Genomic DNA, 15,768 nt, shown 5'->3' on the forward strand with positions numbered 1-15,768 from the left:
TTTCGTTAACTTATTGTATTTGATTGTGTTTTATTTTGTTGTAGTGTGGGAAAGCTCTGCCCGGGCTGTCTAAACAAGATGCCTGTTGTGGGACTGTAGGCACATCATGGGGATTCCACAAATGCCAAAAATGCCCCAAGAAATCATGTAAGCTACTGTCTCACTCTCACAAACAAAAACTCCCCTTACGCTCTCACACAGACAATTATTTGCCTCGTTTTTACAAACAAAAGCACCCATGTCACCCTCACATGCAAAAAAACGGTCTCACTCTCACAGAGACAAACATCTGCCTTGCTTTCACAAACAGAAACACCTGTCTCACCCTCATTATGCAAAAACACCTGTCTCACTTTCACACAGGCAAATATGTGCTCGCTTTTACAAACAAAAACACTCGTCTCACCCTCACATGCAGAAACACCTGTCTCACTCTCAAACAGACAAAAATCTGCATCAGTTTCACAAACAAAAACACCCATCTCAGTCTCACATACAAAAACTGTCTCAAGGCCTAGGTATATTTCATTCTCCGCCTAGCACACAATTGAACGTGCAAGTATGGAAGTTCGTTTTTGAATGCTCAAATAACTTAGAAATAAATAGCTGCACATAGACATCATCGGATTATACCTGATACCTATCACACCATCACACACAGAAACATGTCTCTCCTTCATGTAGACAATCATCTGCTTCACTGTCACAGACAAAAATGCCTGTCTCACTCTCACACCATCGTTAGTCTCACTCTCGCTTTCAAACATCTGTTTTACCTTCACACACACAAACATCTGTCTCACTCTCACACACAAACTCAAGCATATGTCTTACATTTTCATCTTTTCATCTTTTTTTTGAATGACCAAAATGACTGAAACAAACAAGTGTATGTTCAGAGTGAGAGACGGCGTTAAACATCAGTATGTCTGGGCCCCATTAGAGGTGAATCACACTTGCAGTATGATTGTGCAGAGGAGTATTCCACAGTAGTGTGGTCCAAAAAGAGCAGGAAAGCAATGATTCATCACCAGGCCCAGCCTTGATTTCTCACTAACTAAAAGAAACTATGATGGGTTCCTCTAAAAACTATTTGATGCCAAACCTCCAAGTGGCTGTGACTCAAAAGACACATGGTCCTAATATCAAGAATGAGAGGGAAGGGATGCATTCCGCAGAGAAAAGGCAAGTACGTAATGAATGGGCAAAAGAAAGAGAAAGCTGTAAGGTATCTGGTTACACACGCTGTGTTGAACTTACTGACATGCTGACTCACCTGGCACACACTCCAGCTTTAGTAATGCTTTCTCACATACACACACATTTACTCATACAGTCATGATTCCTTCTTGCTTAGTCACTTCTATGAAGTTAGTCCCTACAGAAAAGTGTTAGCGTTCCACCCCTATTTCTCTCTCTCTCTTCCACAATTTCTCTTCACGGTATGTCCGTAGATATTTGTGAAATTCTCTGCCCATATATGGGCGTCCCTGCATTATGTGCATTCCCAGACATATCACTGATTTAAACCTTATGGACCTTACCAAAACAAGCGTTCATGAGTGTATGAAATATTTAAGGATTGTTGTTTTAATCTTCAAATGCCAATTAAAATGTTATTCCTTTACTTGAAAAGTGTGGTCTGTTCATCTCACACTTCACATTTCAGTTACAAAGATGTTTGCTCCAGGAAAAGCGATTCAATATTGCAATGAATGGTGTGAAGTTGATGTGACATTACCGCTGTCTCTGAGGTCTGTGTGCAGCATCTGTAGACGAGCACTTACTAGGACTTCAGCTGGCACTGAACGGAAATAGAAGTGCACGGCAGTTATGTTACACAAGTGTTGGGGTAATGAAGATATAAACAAGTCTGGAGTTCGGCCCCCTTTTATTTCTGAAGCAGGCTCAAAACATGACCCTTGAAAATGTCAGTGGCATTCTGTTCTGTTCCAAATGAGTCATTCTATTTCACTCTCTCACTTTGTTCTATTTATGTAATTTATTATGGTCATTACCCATGAGACTGAGAGGGAAGTAAACCCTGTTCCTGTTACACGTTCCCAGTCGCATGGCCTCTCCTGAGACAAAACCTTAAAACAGTCACTACAGAACTATGTACAGTGTTGCTGCTTGCTTTTTTAATCTGAAGGTGATGAGCTATGGAGTTATTAATGATCTATGTGTGAATGTGTTTGTGTGTTAGTGTTGAGCATGTAAAAACATGTAAGAACAAATGTAATCAGATCAGATGTATTAAGTTTCACACTTGCGTTTTGTTTTCCATTATATCCTGTTAGTTTCCTGTGTGAATTGATTAAGGAGCTGAACTCTTGGAGATCTCCTGTACAAAAATTAACCATGGTAATCATCTGGCCAAATACCATAGGTACTATAGTTATTGTTACAGCAATAATAATACAATGGCAACTTGGAATTGACCATCACTGCCTTAGAAAAAAGTGACGTAAAGAGCCTTAAATTGCATTAAATTGATCAAAGTCTTTTATAACATTACTAAGATTTCTATTTCAAATACTGTTATTTTGAACTTTCTATTCATCAAAGAATCCTGACAAAAATATTAACCAGCAAAACATCAATAATAATAAGAAATGTTTCTTGAGCACCAAATCAGCACATTTAAAGGATGTCTGTGGTAACTATGGTATTAGTGTTTTAATTACAAATTTTGCAAAGATTTTATGTGCTGTATTCTCACTTCACCAAAGTTTCCTTCCTCTCTTTCTTGCTGGAAGAGAATGTTTTCCTTTAGATCTGTAACTAAATGTGCTGTTATTTTTTTGTCCTCCTCTTCTCACTCTCTCTTTCTCTCTTTTTCTCTAAAGCGATTCCTTTAATTGAATGTCCTCAAGGCTATAAGAGGCTGAATGCCACCCGCTGTATTGGTAAGTGCCACGGCTCGTTTCTGCTTGTGCATGCATGCATTCACTCTGCTTTTATTGTGTATTTTTATTCCAGCAGTCAATGTGTGTAATGTAAGTTTGTGGTGCAACATTTTTTGTGTTTATGTAGTTGTGAAACGATTGTGATGATTTTGATTAGATGCATGAGTTTATGGCCCTGTCCCAAATGGCACCCTAAACACTCACGGTCTTCCTACGAGTCTGCACTTTTGTGACGTAGAGTAAACGCCGCTTTGACTGTCGGAAGAAGTCTGCTGCGGAGCTCGCTTCAGTGCGGGTTTAAAACGGTGTCCCAGATCTATCACAGAGAAGACTCTCTTTCACGGTTACGAGGACAGACAGGAGGAGAGACAGGTGGCATCTTTGATAGATCTTTCTAATCTATGTTGAAGTTGGATGTAATAGCCAGAGATCCAACATATCAGGGCTGACAGCCAGAAAGATTTCAGGGCTTTTGCTCAGCTTATAGAATCGAAGTGAAGTAACACTCATCCTGCCATATGTTGTTAATGAATGCTTTTGCAAAGTAAACTTTTGTTTAGCATGTTAATAATACTTCTTTATAAAGAATAATGAGAATGAGATAAAGCCAGATGTGGGATGGGGAGTGTATATTGCTAAGTTGTATATAAAAACAACCTTAATTAACTATAAAATTGCACACTTAATCATGTTTTGAAAAATCTTAATCACATAACTGTTCAAAAGTTTGGGGTCGGTAAGATATTTAATCTCCACACACCTACAGCCAAACACATCTGCTGTTAGCAGCCACCACCAGCTGCCTCAGTCTGCCAAACCCAGAGCTGAACCACAGCTAAAAGTGAAGTTGGCTGTGTTAGGGGGAAGTGCCCAGCGTGTGGCCTGGCCGCAGGCACTCTGGGTCAGGAGAGATAAAACCTTGATTAAGATAAATTATAAATGCATAAAACTATTAACAATAAGTTATAGTCTCTAATGAACTATCAAATAAGCCAAATGTCATTTTCGTATGAGGTATTGCTCTCATTAAAACTGCAAACTAAAACTTTTTGTTTGTGGTCTGAAAAAGCAGAGCAGTTGGTCATGTGGTCTTATGTTGAGATCACTACATTTCTCAAGAGTACTATTTTTGTAGGTGTAGTGCTGCTTTAATTTCTTCACAGCATTTGCATAGCATGAGTAGGTATGTAGAACGTACCCTAGATAGTTTTAATAAACAGACCTGAAAGCACTATGGACTCCATATCTTAATAAATATTTCAGTATGTGCTGTTCTCTGAGGCTAGTTTACAACACTTCTTTAGCGCTCAGAGTGCCGTTAAGTTTGAACTTAATCATTATCCTGGTAACACAGCCCTGAGGGTCCCACTAAACCTTTGGCGCTTATTTGCGTCAGGCCAAAGCTTTTACAGTGCAAGTAGATGGGTCTCCTGTGGTTAGGGTGTTCTGCCTGGCTCTGATGCTGCCAAGTCTCTTCCTGTCATTAGTCATAATCTTGTCCTCATTGGCAGGTTTATGCTTTCATAAACAGTTCTGACAGAGAATAATATGCCTTGTCTACATACTTTTTTGTCACTGAACTTGTGGTCATTTTTTTGGTTCTAATTATTTTGTTCATTATTTTTTTTACTTCATAAATGTATTTACTTTGAACTAATTATTGTTTTATTTTTTGCAACTAAGCTAAATTAGTTTAGCCATCTATAATAAGCATAATTTACATAGAAAGTGGCATTTTGAATGGAAAAGAATAACTTCGCTTCAGTACTCATGGTGCAGTACTGTATCAGCACATTAGTGCCTTTTTAAACTGATTTGAGGGTTATTAGTGAATTAGACACAGGTCGCTGAAATATGTGCCAAAGTGAAGCAGTTGTTTAGTGAGTTTGCCCATTTGAATTTCAGGTATCCATCACCATGCAGATTCGCAGGGCATTACAGTAGGTGCATTTTGGATAGAGATGTGGGGTATTCTTGTATAATGGAGACATTTTGATGTCATAGCTGTGATTGACAACTCCTCTGGGCCGGTCTGTGTTCTGGTGCAGATGTTTGGATGCTTGAGGGATTGAGCATATGCCATCTCTGCATGAGAATCACTGTAATCATGAACACATTAGCATTGCATTGGGACATGTGTTGGATCTGTGTCCCAATTTAAGTGCTGGGAATGATGACTGCCCACACCCTTAACTTGCACTCAATGGCCTCTTGGAGAAATTTTAGTGTGGTAAGTGTGTGTGTAAAAATGCTGAATGCTTTCTGTAAGGTTTAGGTGTAGGGTTTGGGCTAAGAGATATAATGTAAAGTATGTACAGTATAATATCATATCTATGGAGAGTCCTCATAAAACACTAAAACCCTGCGTGTGTGTGTGTATGTGTACATGTATGTTCCTTTTTCTGACTGATTCTTACAGTGATTGTAGATCATGTCATATGGGTTTACAATAGCATGAATAAAGCTGTGAAGAAAATCAAATACATGTTTATGTGTGTGTGCTACAAAAAGTAATTTTATTTGTTAGTATTTTTGTCTTGTTTAAAAAAAAAAAGCAAACATCCTTAAAGATACATACTTATGAAGCAAAATTGTATTATGAATTATTGTCAGAAAATTTTGAATTAGGTTTATTTTTCTTACCCTTATTGGTAAATAGCTTTTCGGGGTTTAAGCATAAATCTAACTAAATTTAGTTTAGAGGTCTACAGCCCGTTCACACCAAGGACGATAACGATAATGAAAATGATAACTATAAAGTTTTACTAATTGTTCTAATTCTGTGAGAATAGTGGAGTTCACACCGTAACTATAACAATTACAACACAGAAGAACAATATCACTGGAATCACTCTCAGAACTTCTTTTTCCCACCAACATTGACTGCCAATAATAGTTTAAAAAGCTCACGCATTTAAAGCACAGCAGACAACACAACTGTGTGCGTGCTTATAATAAACAGAACATTATCATCCGCTGGTGTGGATGCTAAAATAGTGATTGTTATAGTTACCTTTATAGTTATCATACTTGGTGTGAGTGGGCCTTTATGCTTTAAAAGAAGAAAAAAAAAAAAAAAAAAAAAAAAAAATATATATATATATATATATATATATATATATATATATATATATATATATATATATATTCTTTAAGTGCGGGGAATGATAGCTGCCCACACCCTTAGAATGTAAAGTGTATGTATATGTATATATATGTGTTTGCATCTCAAGCCTCTTTTCTTCTACTCTCTGCTACAGTTTGTTTTTAAGAAAATGAAATGAAAAGTTAATCCAGAAAATTCTGTCATCATTTATTCGCCCTTATATGTCAAACTTGTATGACTTTCTTCTGTGGAACACAAAAGAAGATAGAAAAATCCCTTCTTGTTTTGACATGAAACATTCTTCAAAATATCATATTTTGTGTTCCACCAAAGAAACATGAAAATGATTTCCTAATGTTTGTTATCACCCTCAGATATCGATGAATGTCAGATTCAAGGTGTTTGTCCCAATGGAAACTGCATCAATACCATGGGCAGCTTCAGGTGTATCTGCAACCCAGGATTTGTGCCTGACCCCTCCCTGACCACCTGCTTCCGTAAGTCTCTCCTTCTCCTTCTCCTTCTCCTTCTCCTTCTCCTTCTCCTTCTCCTTCTCCTTCTCCTTCTCCTTCTCCTTCTTCTCCTCCTCCTCCTCCTCCTTCTCCTCCTTCTCCTCCTTCTCCTCCTCCTCCTCTTTCTCCTCTCCATCTCCTCTCCTTCTCCTCTCCTTCTCCTCTACATCTCCTCTCCTTTCCTCTCCTTCTCCTTCTCCTTCTCCTCTCCTACTCTACTCCTCCTCCTCTCCTCTCCTCTCCATCTCCTCTCCTTCTCCTCTCCATCTCCTCTCCTTCTCATCTCCTCTCCTTCTCTCCTTTCCTCTCCTTCTCTCCTTTCTTCTCCTTCTCCTTCTCCTCCTCCTCTCCTCCTCTACTCCTCTACTCTCCTCCTCTCCTCACCTCTTCTCTACTTCTCCCTCTCCTTCTCCCTCTCCTTCTCCTTCTCCTCTCCTCTCCTTCTCTCCTCCTCTCCTTCTCCTTCTCCTCCTCCTTCTCCTCCTTCTCCTTCTTCTCTCCTTCTCCTCTCCATCTCCTCTCCTTCTCCTTCTCCTCTACTTCTTCTCTCCTTCTCCTCTCCTTCTCCTTCTCTTTCTCCTCTCCTTCTCCTTCTTCTCCTTCTCTCATTCTCCTTCTCCTCCTCCTCTCCTTCTCCTTCTCCTCTACTTCTCCTCTCTTCTACTTTCCTCTCCTTTTCCTTTCCTCTCTTTTCCTCTCCTTCTCCTTCTCCTTCTCCTTCTCCTTCTCCTCTCCTCTCCTCTCCTCTCCTCTCCTCTCCTCTCCTCTCCTCTCCTCTCCTCTCCTCTCCTCTCCTCTCAGGCTAACTTGAATGGCTGATGTCTTTAGCATGTTCCTTCTGTTTCCATGCTTATCTGCTCAAAGACAAATGTACCTACTCTACAAGTGTAAATGGATTGAGTGCATCTAATCACTTCAGCTCGTGCCAGTAAGACGTGCTGATCAGTCTAGCTAGCAGCATGATTTAACATGGCTTCTAACACTAACTGTGGCTGTCACAAGAGCGGAAGATTGTCTGCTGTTCAGGCGAGGTTGAAATGTGCTGGAATCATTTGTGCGGTCGGTCAGTGGGGCACAAACACACTCAAGCTTTCTCTGTGATTTAATGAGGTAACCTAAGTGTGCTGTCTGTGTTATTGTGATAAATATAGAGGCCGATCCTTCTCCTGGAAGGCAGCATTTGCCAAATTATACCTCTGGAACACGCTGTCATGTCCTTTTTTTCAGAGAAGATAATAGAGTTCTTTTAATTCTCATTTTAGCCTTCAGTCAATCAAGGTTATTTGCTTATGTATACAGTGTATTTTGGCTGACAGTTTAATAAGGTCTGTCAACATGAATCTGCTGTTATCTTGTATATGAAAATGTTGAATTGTACAGAATTGGCCCTTTATTAAAGTAAAAAATATTATATTAGAGAAGACAGTTTACACATTGACACATCAGTTCTTTTACACATCAGCAAATTTACCCGAGAGCACTAATTCATTTAATGTCACATGACACAAACCTTACAAGTGTCAACAGTGTTAGTGATTAATGATCCACAATCTAACACTGGGTCTCATTCATTAATAATTAAACATATAAAATAGATATATTACCTTTTAAAAAGTATATTACCATTTAATATTTGGGGTCGGTAAGATTTTTTTAATGTTAATGACAAATCTTTTAGGCTCACCAAGGCTGCATTTATTTAATAAAAAAAAATACAGTAATAATTATAATATTGTGAGATATTGTTACCATTTAAAATAACTTTTTTCTATTTTAATATATTTACAAATGTTATTTATTCCTGTGATGACTAAGCTGAATTTTCAGCAGCCGTTACTGGAGTCTTCAGTGTCACATGATCCTTTTAAAATCAGTGATGAATGTATGCTATCTTCATCATGAAACATTCCTTATTATTAGCAATGTTGACAATAATAAGAACAGTGTTGCTTAATATTTTTGTGGAAACAGTGATACATTTTTATTCTTAGGATTCTTTGATGAATAGAAAGTTCAAAAGAACATTTATTTTGTTTTTGACTATGTAAAAGTCTTTACTGTCACCTTTGATCACTTTCATGCATTCTTTCTTAATAAAATAAATAAATTCTTACTAACCCCAAGCTTTTGAACAATGGTGTTTACTCATATACATACATATATTAATTTACTAATATTTTCAGTAAACCATTGCCACTTTTCTGATGATGATTTTCTTATGTGGAAATGGAGAATGCTTTGCTATATTGAGTGTTTTTCACCCCATGATACTTGGTAGGGTTAAATAGATTTTAGATTAATAAAATTTTGATGTTTAATGTATTTAAGCAGATGTCTTATATCAAGTGCCCACTGATGTACTAAGCCTTGTAAATAACCTTACTTAAATGCTTCCTGCTTAACTGACCTCTTTGCACTGTTAGTTTGTATTCTTGTCCTGTGTTCTTTTCTATCTTTTGTCTGAAAAACTGTATCACTTTTCATACACGATCATACTCTGCCCCCTTCACTCTGTTTTAATGTGGTTATATTGGAGCAGTTGTTCTTTTGTTATGGCATTGTAGTTGTGCATAGATGGAACACAAGGTGAAGGGAATCTCTTTTCTCTTCTGTTGTTCTCTATTTCTCTTTCTCTTCCATGTTTGTGTCATACACCGTGCACACTCCTCCCCTCACTCCCTCCTTCCATCTCCATGGTAACCAGCCGAAACACCTGCTCTTCGCGAGGAGAAGGGTGATTGCTTCCGATTTGTCAGTCCGGGGAAGCAGTGCTTGCACCCTGTGTCCAGTCAGCTGAGTAAACAGTTATGCTGTTGTAGTGTGGGCAAGGCCTGGGGTCCTCATTGTGACCGCTGCCCCCTACCTGGGACAGGTAAGCTACCTGAGACACGCCCCCTATCAGCCCCACCTATTCTACTGGTATCATTCCCTCTCTGTCCTCCAATTCATTGTGGTTTGCATGTGTGTTCCACAGCTCTGCTACGTAGATGCTTTTACACGCCATCACTCTCTTTTTGTTAGTTCTCCTGTAGATATTTCGTTTTCATACATGCATCTTACATTATTTTTGTATTTGCCGTCCTGTGAGACCTGCATTCGAGCAGTCACTAAATTAAGTGTCAGCATTTTGTTTTACAGTATTGGTTGGTAAGGAAAGTCTTTACACCCAAGTTATTGGGCAACAAGAATGATGCAGTCTCCATATGACCAATGCATTATTTAATATTTTGAAAATGACAAGTGTTTTGATTTTTTGTTTTGTTTTGTTTAGTGTTGCTTTGTCTGAAAAAGAATTACTCTCCTTGTTCATTTAAATCAAATTGAATGGCTTGACAGATGGATAGATAGATGATACATGGATGGATGGATGGATGGATGGATGGATGGATGGATGGATGGATGGATGGATGGATGGATGGATGGATGGATAGATAGATAGATAGATAGATAGATAGATAGATAGATAGATAGATAGATAGATAGATAGATAGATAGATAGATAGATAGATAGATAGATAGATAGATAGATAGATAGATAGATAGATAGATAGATTGATTAATTGATTGATTGATTGATTGATTGGATGCACAAACGGATAGAGAGATTGATGGAAGGATGGACAGGTGCTGTGAATATGTTGGTGACTGTGTTTTTTTTTCTTTCTCTCTTAGCTGCGTTTAAAGACATTTGTCCTGGAGGTATGGGATACCATGTCACCACACCGTACATTTACAAGCCCAAACCGCCTAATGGGCACAGCCAGACAGATGGTCAGGGGCAGAGCAAGCCCATCATAACACACCAAGTGCCCGTGGACCCTCCCGTGCCCTTCCCCACCTTACAGCAGCCTGTGGAAGCTTTCGGCATCACAGAGAGGCAGCTACCTGGTGAGTTATAGCCACACAGGACAAAAACTATGAATTACTTTAAGCTGCTCTATTTCTAAAGGGCTTTATCCAACTGAATTATGTCTGTGAATGTGCAGACACTGGGTTTTGTATGTTTTATTTGCCTTGTTATTGGTTATTGTTTTAATATCACAAACATATGTTAAGGAAATCTACCAGAATTGGGTAGAAGTTTATTTACATGATGGTCTGCCTGGATGCGCTTTTATGAAGGAGAGACACATACACACAAAAGCTACGCCGGCAAGAACTCTTTCACCCTCTTCCCTGTCCTTCTTTTCTTCTCTTTTAAATGTCATCACATGTACACTTGGCACCAGGCAATTGAATGAGACTTGGCATTGGTCTGGAGAAGACTGAGATCCAAAATGTAGCCAAGCGTCTGTTGTTCCTATAGAAAGTGAACACAGAACTGTTCTCTCTTTGGCATGAGGGAGAGAGTCATTAGTATTGCTTCCACCTTGCAAAAACCAATGTCAAAGCTGATGAAGGATTCCAGAAGATCAGTGCATCACATCATATTTTCTCCTTTCACTTCTCTCGCACAAAATGAACTGCATAGATTTTTATAGCCTCTCTGCAAAAGCAGCCCATAAAAGCATTGCACTGCTGAAATGTGCGGTGGAGGTGGGCCAGGTTCAGAGAGAAAGAATTTGTCCTTGGGCTTTATTAAGTTTTGTCCTGTTGCTGGGAGACCGTTTCAAAGTCGCAACTAAAGTTGGTCCACTGAAGTTTACCCTCTTACACTCTACATGACCAAAAGTATGTGGATATTTTATTTTATTTTATTTTATTTTATTTTATTTTTCTGAATTCAAAAGCATAGTTGCCAGCACTACTGTATTGAATCCACATAAATGGTATGACTGTTTGTTTCACAGCTTTGTGTGACAGTTTTATTTTTTGTGTTTTTATATGACGTAATGGTCTGCTGTACAGTTCCCACAGTTCCCCGGCAGGTAGGTTGGGTTTTATAAAGCAGTAAAAATCTGCTAAATATGCTGTACAGCTGATGCTGATGCTGATGCTTTCACGCACACGTCAAAGCAGCGCTACAAAATGGCAGCTAAAAACTTTCAAAAAAGACATTCAAAGCATGACATCATCATGTCATCACTACTGCATGACTGCTCTGTGCGCTCGGCATTCTGCGTGTATGTCATTATGTCCTTCGCTTTGTGTATGATTGATGTGACTGTGTTTTTAATGTTCATATTTGTCCAGCCAATGTTAACATTTAGAAAAGTTCAGTTTTAAGTTGTAGTCTTTAAGATTTTATAGTTTAAGTTTTATGATTTGGTTATCTAAAACATTAGAGAACATTTTCAAAATTGGTTTAGACATACAGTGTTTAGTTGGTTTGCACCTAAATGTCTCTTCAATTTATAAAAGATAGAGAATATATATTTGTTTAATTATTTCAAAGGGACTTAAAAAGTACGCTTGATTGGACTAATTAGGGAAGATCTTTCTAAGTAGTCCGGTCTTTGAGACTCTTAAATAGCTCAGTTTAGGAAAGCATGGTTTTCAGGTGTGATAAGGAGGCTTATTTTAATGTTTCTGGTCTGTTTGTGGGGAAAAAAAGCATTTCATTTTACCCCCCAACAGCATATGATTTTTAAAAATGAAAAGTACTTGGTTCCTTAGACTGCCCCACTTGAGGAACCCTTTGAAGAACCTCTAGGCACCCTATCAAAAAGGCAGTTCTCTGAGAAATGAACAAAATGAAAAACATAAGCTCCATCAATAACTCCAAAGTCTGTCAATGGTTCCACCAGTAACCCTGTCAGGTTTTGTTACACTTGAAATGTATACTAATATTTGAGGACCCTTCAAAGGTGGTCCTGTGTGGTTTTCTGAAGGGTTCTGCCAGTTTGGCAATCTGAAGAACACCTGATTTGTTCCGCAAGTACCTCATTTTTTTCAATTTAAGGGTCAGTTCTTATAACTAAATCGAGAGGGTTTCCTTGTGTTGTGTGTGTGTGTGTGTGTGTGTGTGTGTGTGTGAGAGAGAGAGAGAGAGAGAGAGAGAGAGAGAGAGAGAGAGAGAGAGAGAGAGAGAGAGAGAGAGAGAGAGAGAGAGAGAGAGAAGAGGGCATGGTTGCAGATCTGTGAGATTGCATATGGCTTTCTTCCACTTAACTGACTCTGTCCCAAATGCCACCCTAAGCACTTGCAGTCCATTTCCACACTTTGTTGACATAACTCTGCATAGACTGTGAGATAGTAGTTCACATCAGTGCTGCCTTGTCTCAAGGGGGCGCTCTTGAGAACCTTTATGAAACATAAAATTAGAAAGAGTATGCATCAAGTGTGCCATTTGGGACAGGGCCTAAGTTATTTACAGCTCTGCCCACTTTAACACCCCATCCAGTCAGAGCAGAAGCAGCTTACCCCTTTGCTTTAGTTGCCAATAAATTTGCTACAGTATATTTCTTTGTGGATCAGTCAATTACTGTGTGTGTCGTTTCTTATCTGTTTGAAGGAGTTTTTTACCCACATGAGTGTTGATAGTTCAGTAGTACAGCCTGGACAGGCCCAGCTGTCACCTGGGGTATCTACAATCAGGATGGAGCCTTCCCTCTCAGGTCTCAGTCCCACTTGTACTGCACATGCATATCCCCATAAAGACCTCTTCACCTCTTTTAATGTTAAAGTCAACCCACTGGTTTATGCAAAGATTTCTGAACTGCTGTTTAAATTGAGATTACACAATTCAATTCAAATGTGTAGAAGTGACCTCAACTAACAAATCCAGATGATGACAACGATGGGTTGATCTGTGATCATCAGCTGCTGTGGTGCCAGATGTTGGACATGTTCAGTTTTTGTTTATCATATCGAGAGATCAAGCAATTTTGATTGTTTGTTTTGTAACAAATTTTGTTCATGGCATGTATGTATCGGGATTGTGGAATGTCTTACATCTCTTTTCTTTCTCTTCTTATGTTGCCTCGTTCCTTGTCACTCTCCAGAGGTGGTGGAGAAGGTGTCACCACCTGCTCCAGTAGCAATTCTGCCCTCCAGAGAAAGTCAGAACATCTCCCCAACACAGCTGGCAGGTGAGTCTTATCTATCTATACATGTACTATATATTTGGGATGCACAATTTTACTGATACTGTAAGTGCGTATATTAATGTTATGGCCAATAACCGATAAATAGTCCATATTAAAAATAGATACTATTTTGTATAAATAAATGTAAAATTATACACTAAAACTAAAATCAATAATTTAAGTGCTAGAAACCTCTCTCTCTCTTGTTTCCCTATGGGCATTTTTCAAGATAGCAAAAATGCGAAAGTGACCTTGTTCTTTTCTCTCTCTCTCTCTTCATAGAGATTGATGAGTGTCAAGTGAGACCTGATATTTGTGGTGCAGGAATCTGTTATAACACTGCTGACAGCTACACATGCATCTGCGACGACGGCTATAGAACAGACAGTGAGGGCACCACATGTGTAGGTGAGAGGTCAAAGGTTAAACTATATAAACAATATTGATACTGTAGTTTATCTTTTATCACTACCAATAACTGGAATTTTGATTCAACACAGCGGTTATTTTGATTATGTTATGCATCCATGAATCCATCATATATCTATTTGATATTGTCAGTCACTGATTCAACTGTAAAGGTATTTTGAAAATGTTGTAACTATTTTTTCCACACAATGAAAGTCAATGGGGTCCAAAACAAATCCCCACTGACAAAAAAAGAGAGAAAAAAGGACATTTTTCACAATACTTTCTTTTGTGTTCCACCGAAAAATGAAGGTCTTTCAGGTTTGCAATGACATGAGAGTAAATTATAAGGTAACACTTTATTCACTTTATTTTTATTCACTTTATTTTGATGATCCCCTTCAGACATTCTGTTGACTATAAGTAACGTTGCACCTACATGTCAACTAACTCTCATAAGAGTATTAGTAGTTGTGGCAAGCAGGACGAGGCCGAGAGCCGTGTGAACGGAGCGAGGCCAGTGGCGCGAGTGTTAATGAGCATTACCAGCACGCAGGACCAGTCTCGAGTTTCTCACGGAGGAGCTTCGGGAGCATAAAAGGAGGAGCGAAGACAGTGAATGACGAGAGAGGGCCAGGCCTTGGAAATTTATGTTGTGTTTTTTTATGTTTTAATGCAGCAGTCGCCCGTAAGGGGTTTGAGACCGGTGCGGCATGCAGGCGACGCTCATTAACACTCGCTGCTTGCCACAGTAGTGTATTAGTATCCTGTCTACTAATACACTTTATTTTGATGGTCCCCCAAGTACATGTCAACTTATTCTCCTAACCCCTTATTCTCCTTACCCTACCTCTAATAGTCTACTAATACTCTAAATGAGAGTTAGTTGACATCTACTGTAGGTGCAACATTACTTTTAGTCAACAGAATGTCCAAAGGGGGCCATCAAAATAAAGTGTAAACAATGAGAACAGAATTTAAAAAAAATAATGAAAAAGGCTTCTTGGTCACCATAGCGTCACATCTAATAATCTAAAACAAATTAAATGAGCTTCAGGCAAAACCAGGAAAATATTTAGTGACTACACATTTTTTTTGTAGAAATGGAGTCAAGAATGACTATTTATATATGATTTTACTCCTTTTCTCTTCAACAGACACCATTTTTAGTCTATGCCTTAGTCTATAATTTTATAGATTATAAGACGGATCCATTGATTACCTGATGATTATTTCTGACAGATGTCGACGAGTGTGCGGAGAGCCCAAGTCTGTGTGCTAATGGTCACTGTCAGAACACTCCAGGCGGATTCCTGTGTGCGTGTGATTCTGGCTTCATGCCTCACGAGCAGGGCACCAGCTGCTCCGGTAATTACAATACTCTGTCCCATATAAACTCACCCTTGTGCACTAACAAACTGAGTCAAAGTAGGGTTCACAATAGGCCCTATTGGACTGGTACATATATATTTACTTTTTAATTTCTTCACCTGTTCTTTTTTTTTCCTTTTTTTATTATTATTCTTTTTTTTATCTATTATTTATTTTGTGGGCATGTTAGAAGTGAAAAAATGGCCTGTTTGGATCTCTGAATCTTTCCTCGTGAGCCATTACCAGTTTTCTCCTTCACTTTCTTGGCTCTTATTTTGATCCAGACAGATCAGCACTCATATGAAGTCTGCTTTTGGTCTTGAACCGCAATGTGGTCTTCTAAATACAGGCACAGCTCTTTCTCAACTCCAAACACATCCTGTGTGTGTGTGTCATTAGCTGGTTTTCAGGGTTTGCAGACGAGGTAGAAACCACCTCCCTGTGACACACTTTGAGGTTTGTGGAGGAAGAAGAGAGGTATTATCGTACCCTCA

General features: G+C 38.8%; 1 protein-coding gene across 4 annotated transcripts in view; it reads left to right on the forward strand.

The window, feature by feature from the left end:
* ltbp1 (latent transforming growth factor beta binding protein 1) overlaps positions 1-15,768 on the forward strand; it is an 85,983-nt gene that overhangs the window by 45,765 nt on the left and 24,450 nt on the right. Inside the window, exons 8-17 of one of the 4 annotated variants that reach the window (XM_079854243.1) lie at positions 45-147; positions 2,850-2,909; positions 6,390-6,512; positions 9,232-9,399; positions 10,200-10,415; positions 11,376-11,395; positions 12,922-13,024; positions 13,412-13,498; positions 13,778-13,903; positions 15,146-15,271. In XM_079854243.1, the coding sequence (XP_079710369.1) occupies positions 45-147; positions 2,850-2,909; positions 6,390-6,512; positions 9,232-9,399; positions 10,200-10,415; positions 11,376-11,395; positions 12,922-13,024; positions 13,412-13,498; positions 13,778-13,903; positions 15,146-15,271 (1,132 nt within the window). The remainder of the gene's footprint in view (positions 1-44; positions 148-2,849; positions 2,910-6,389; positions 6,513-9,231; positions 9,400-10,199; positions 10,416-11,375; positions 11,396-12,921; positions 13,025-13,411; positions 13,499-13,777; positions 13,904-15,145; positions 15,272-15,768) is intronic. The other 3 variants (XM_079854245.1, XM_079854244.1, XM_079854246.1) reach the window with 3 other exon arrangements.

This window comes from Squalius cephalus, assembly GCF_949319135.1.
Source record: "Squalius cephalus genome assembly, chromosome: 20".
NCBI classification, from domain to species: Eukaryota; Metazoa; Chordata; class Actinopteri; order Cypriniformes; family Leuciscidae; genus Squalius; species Squalius cephalus.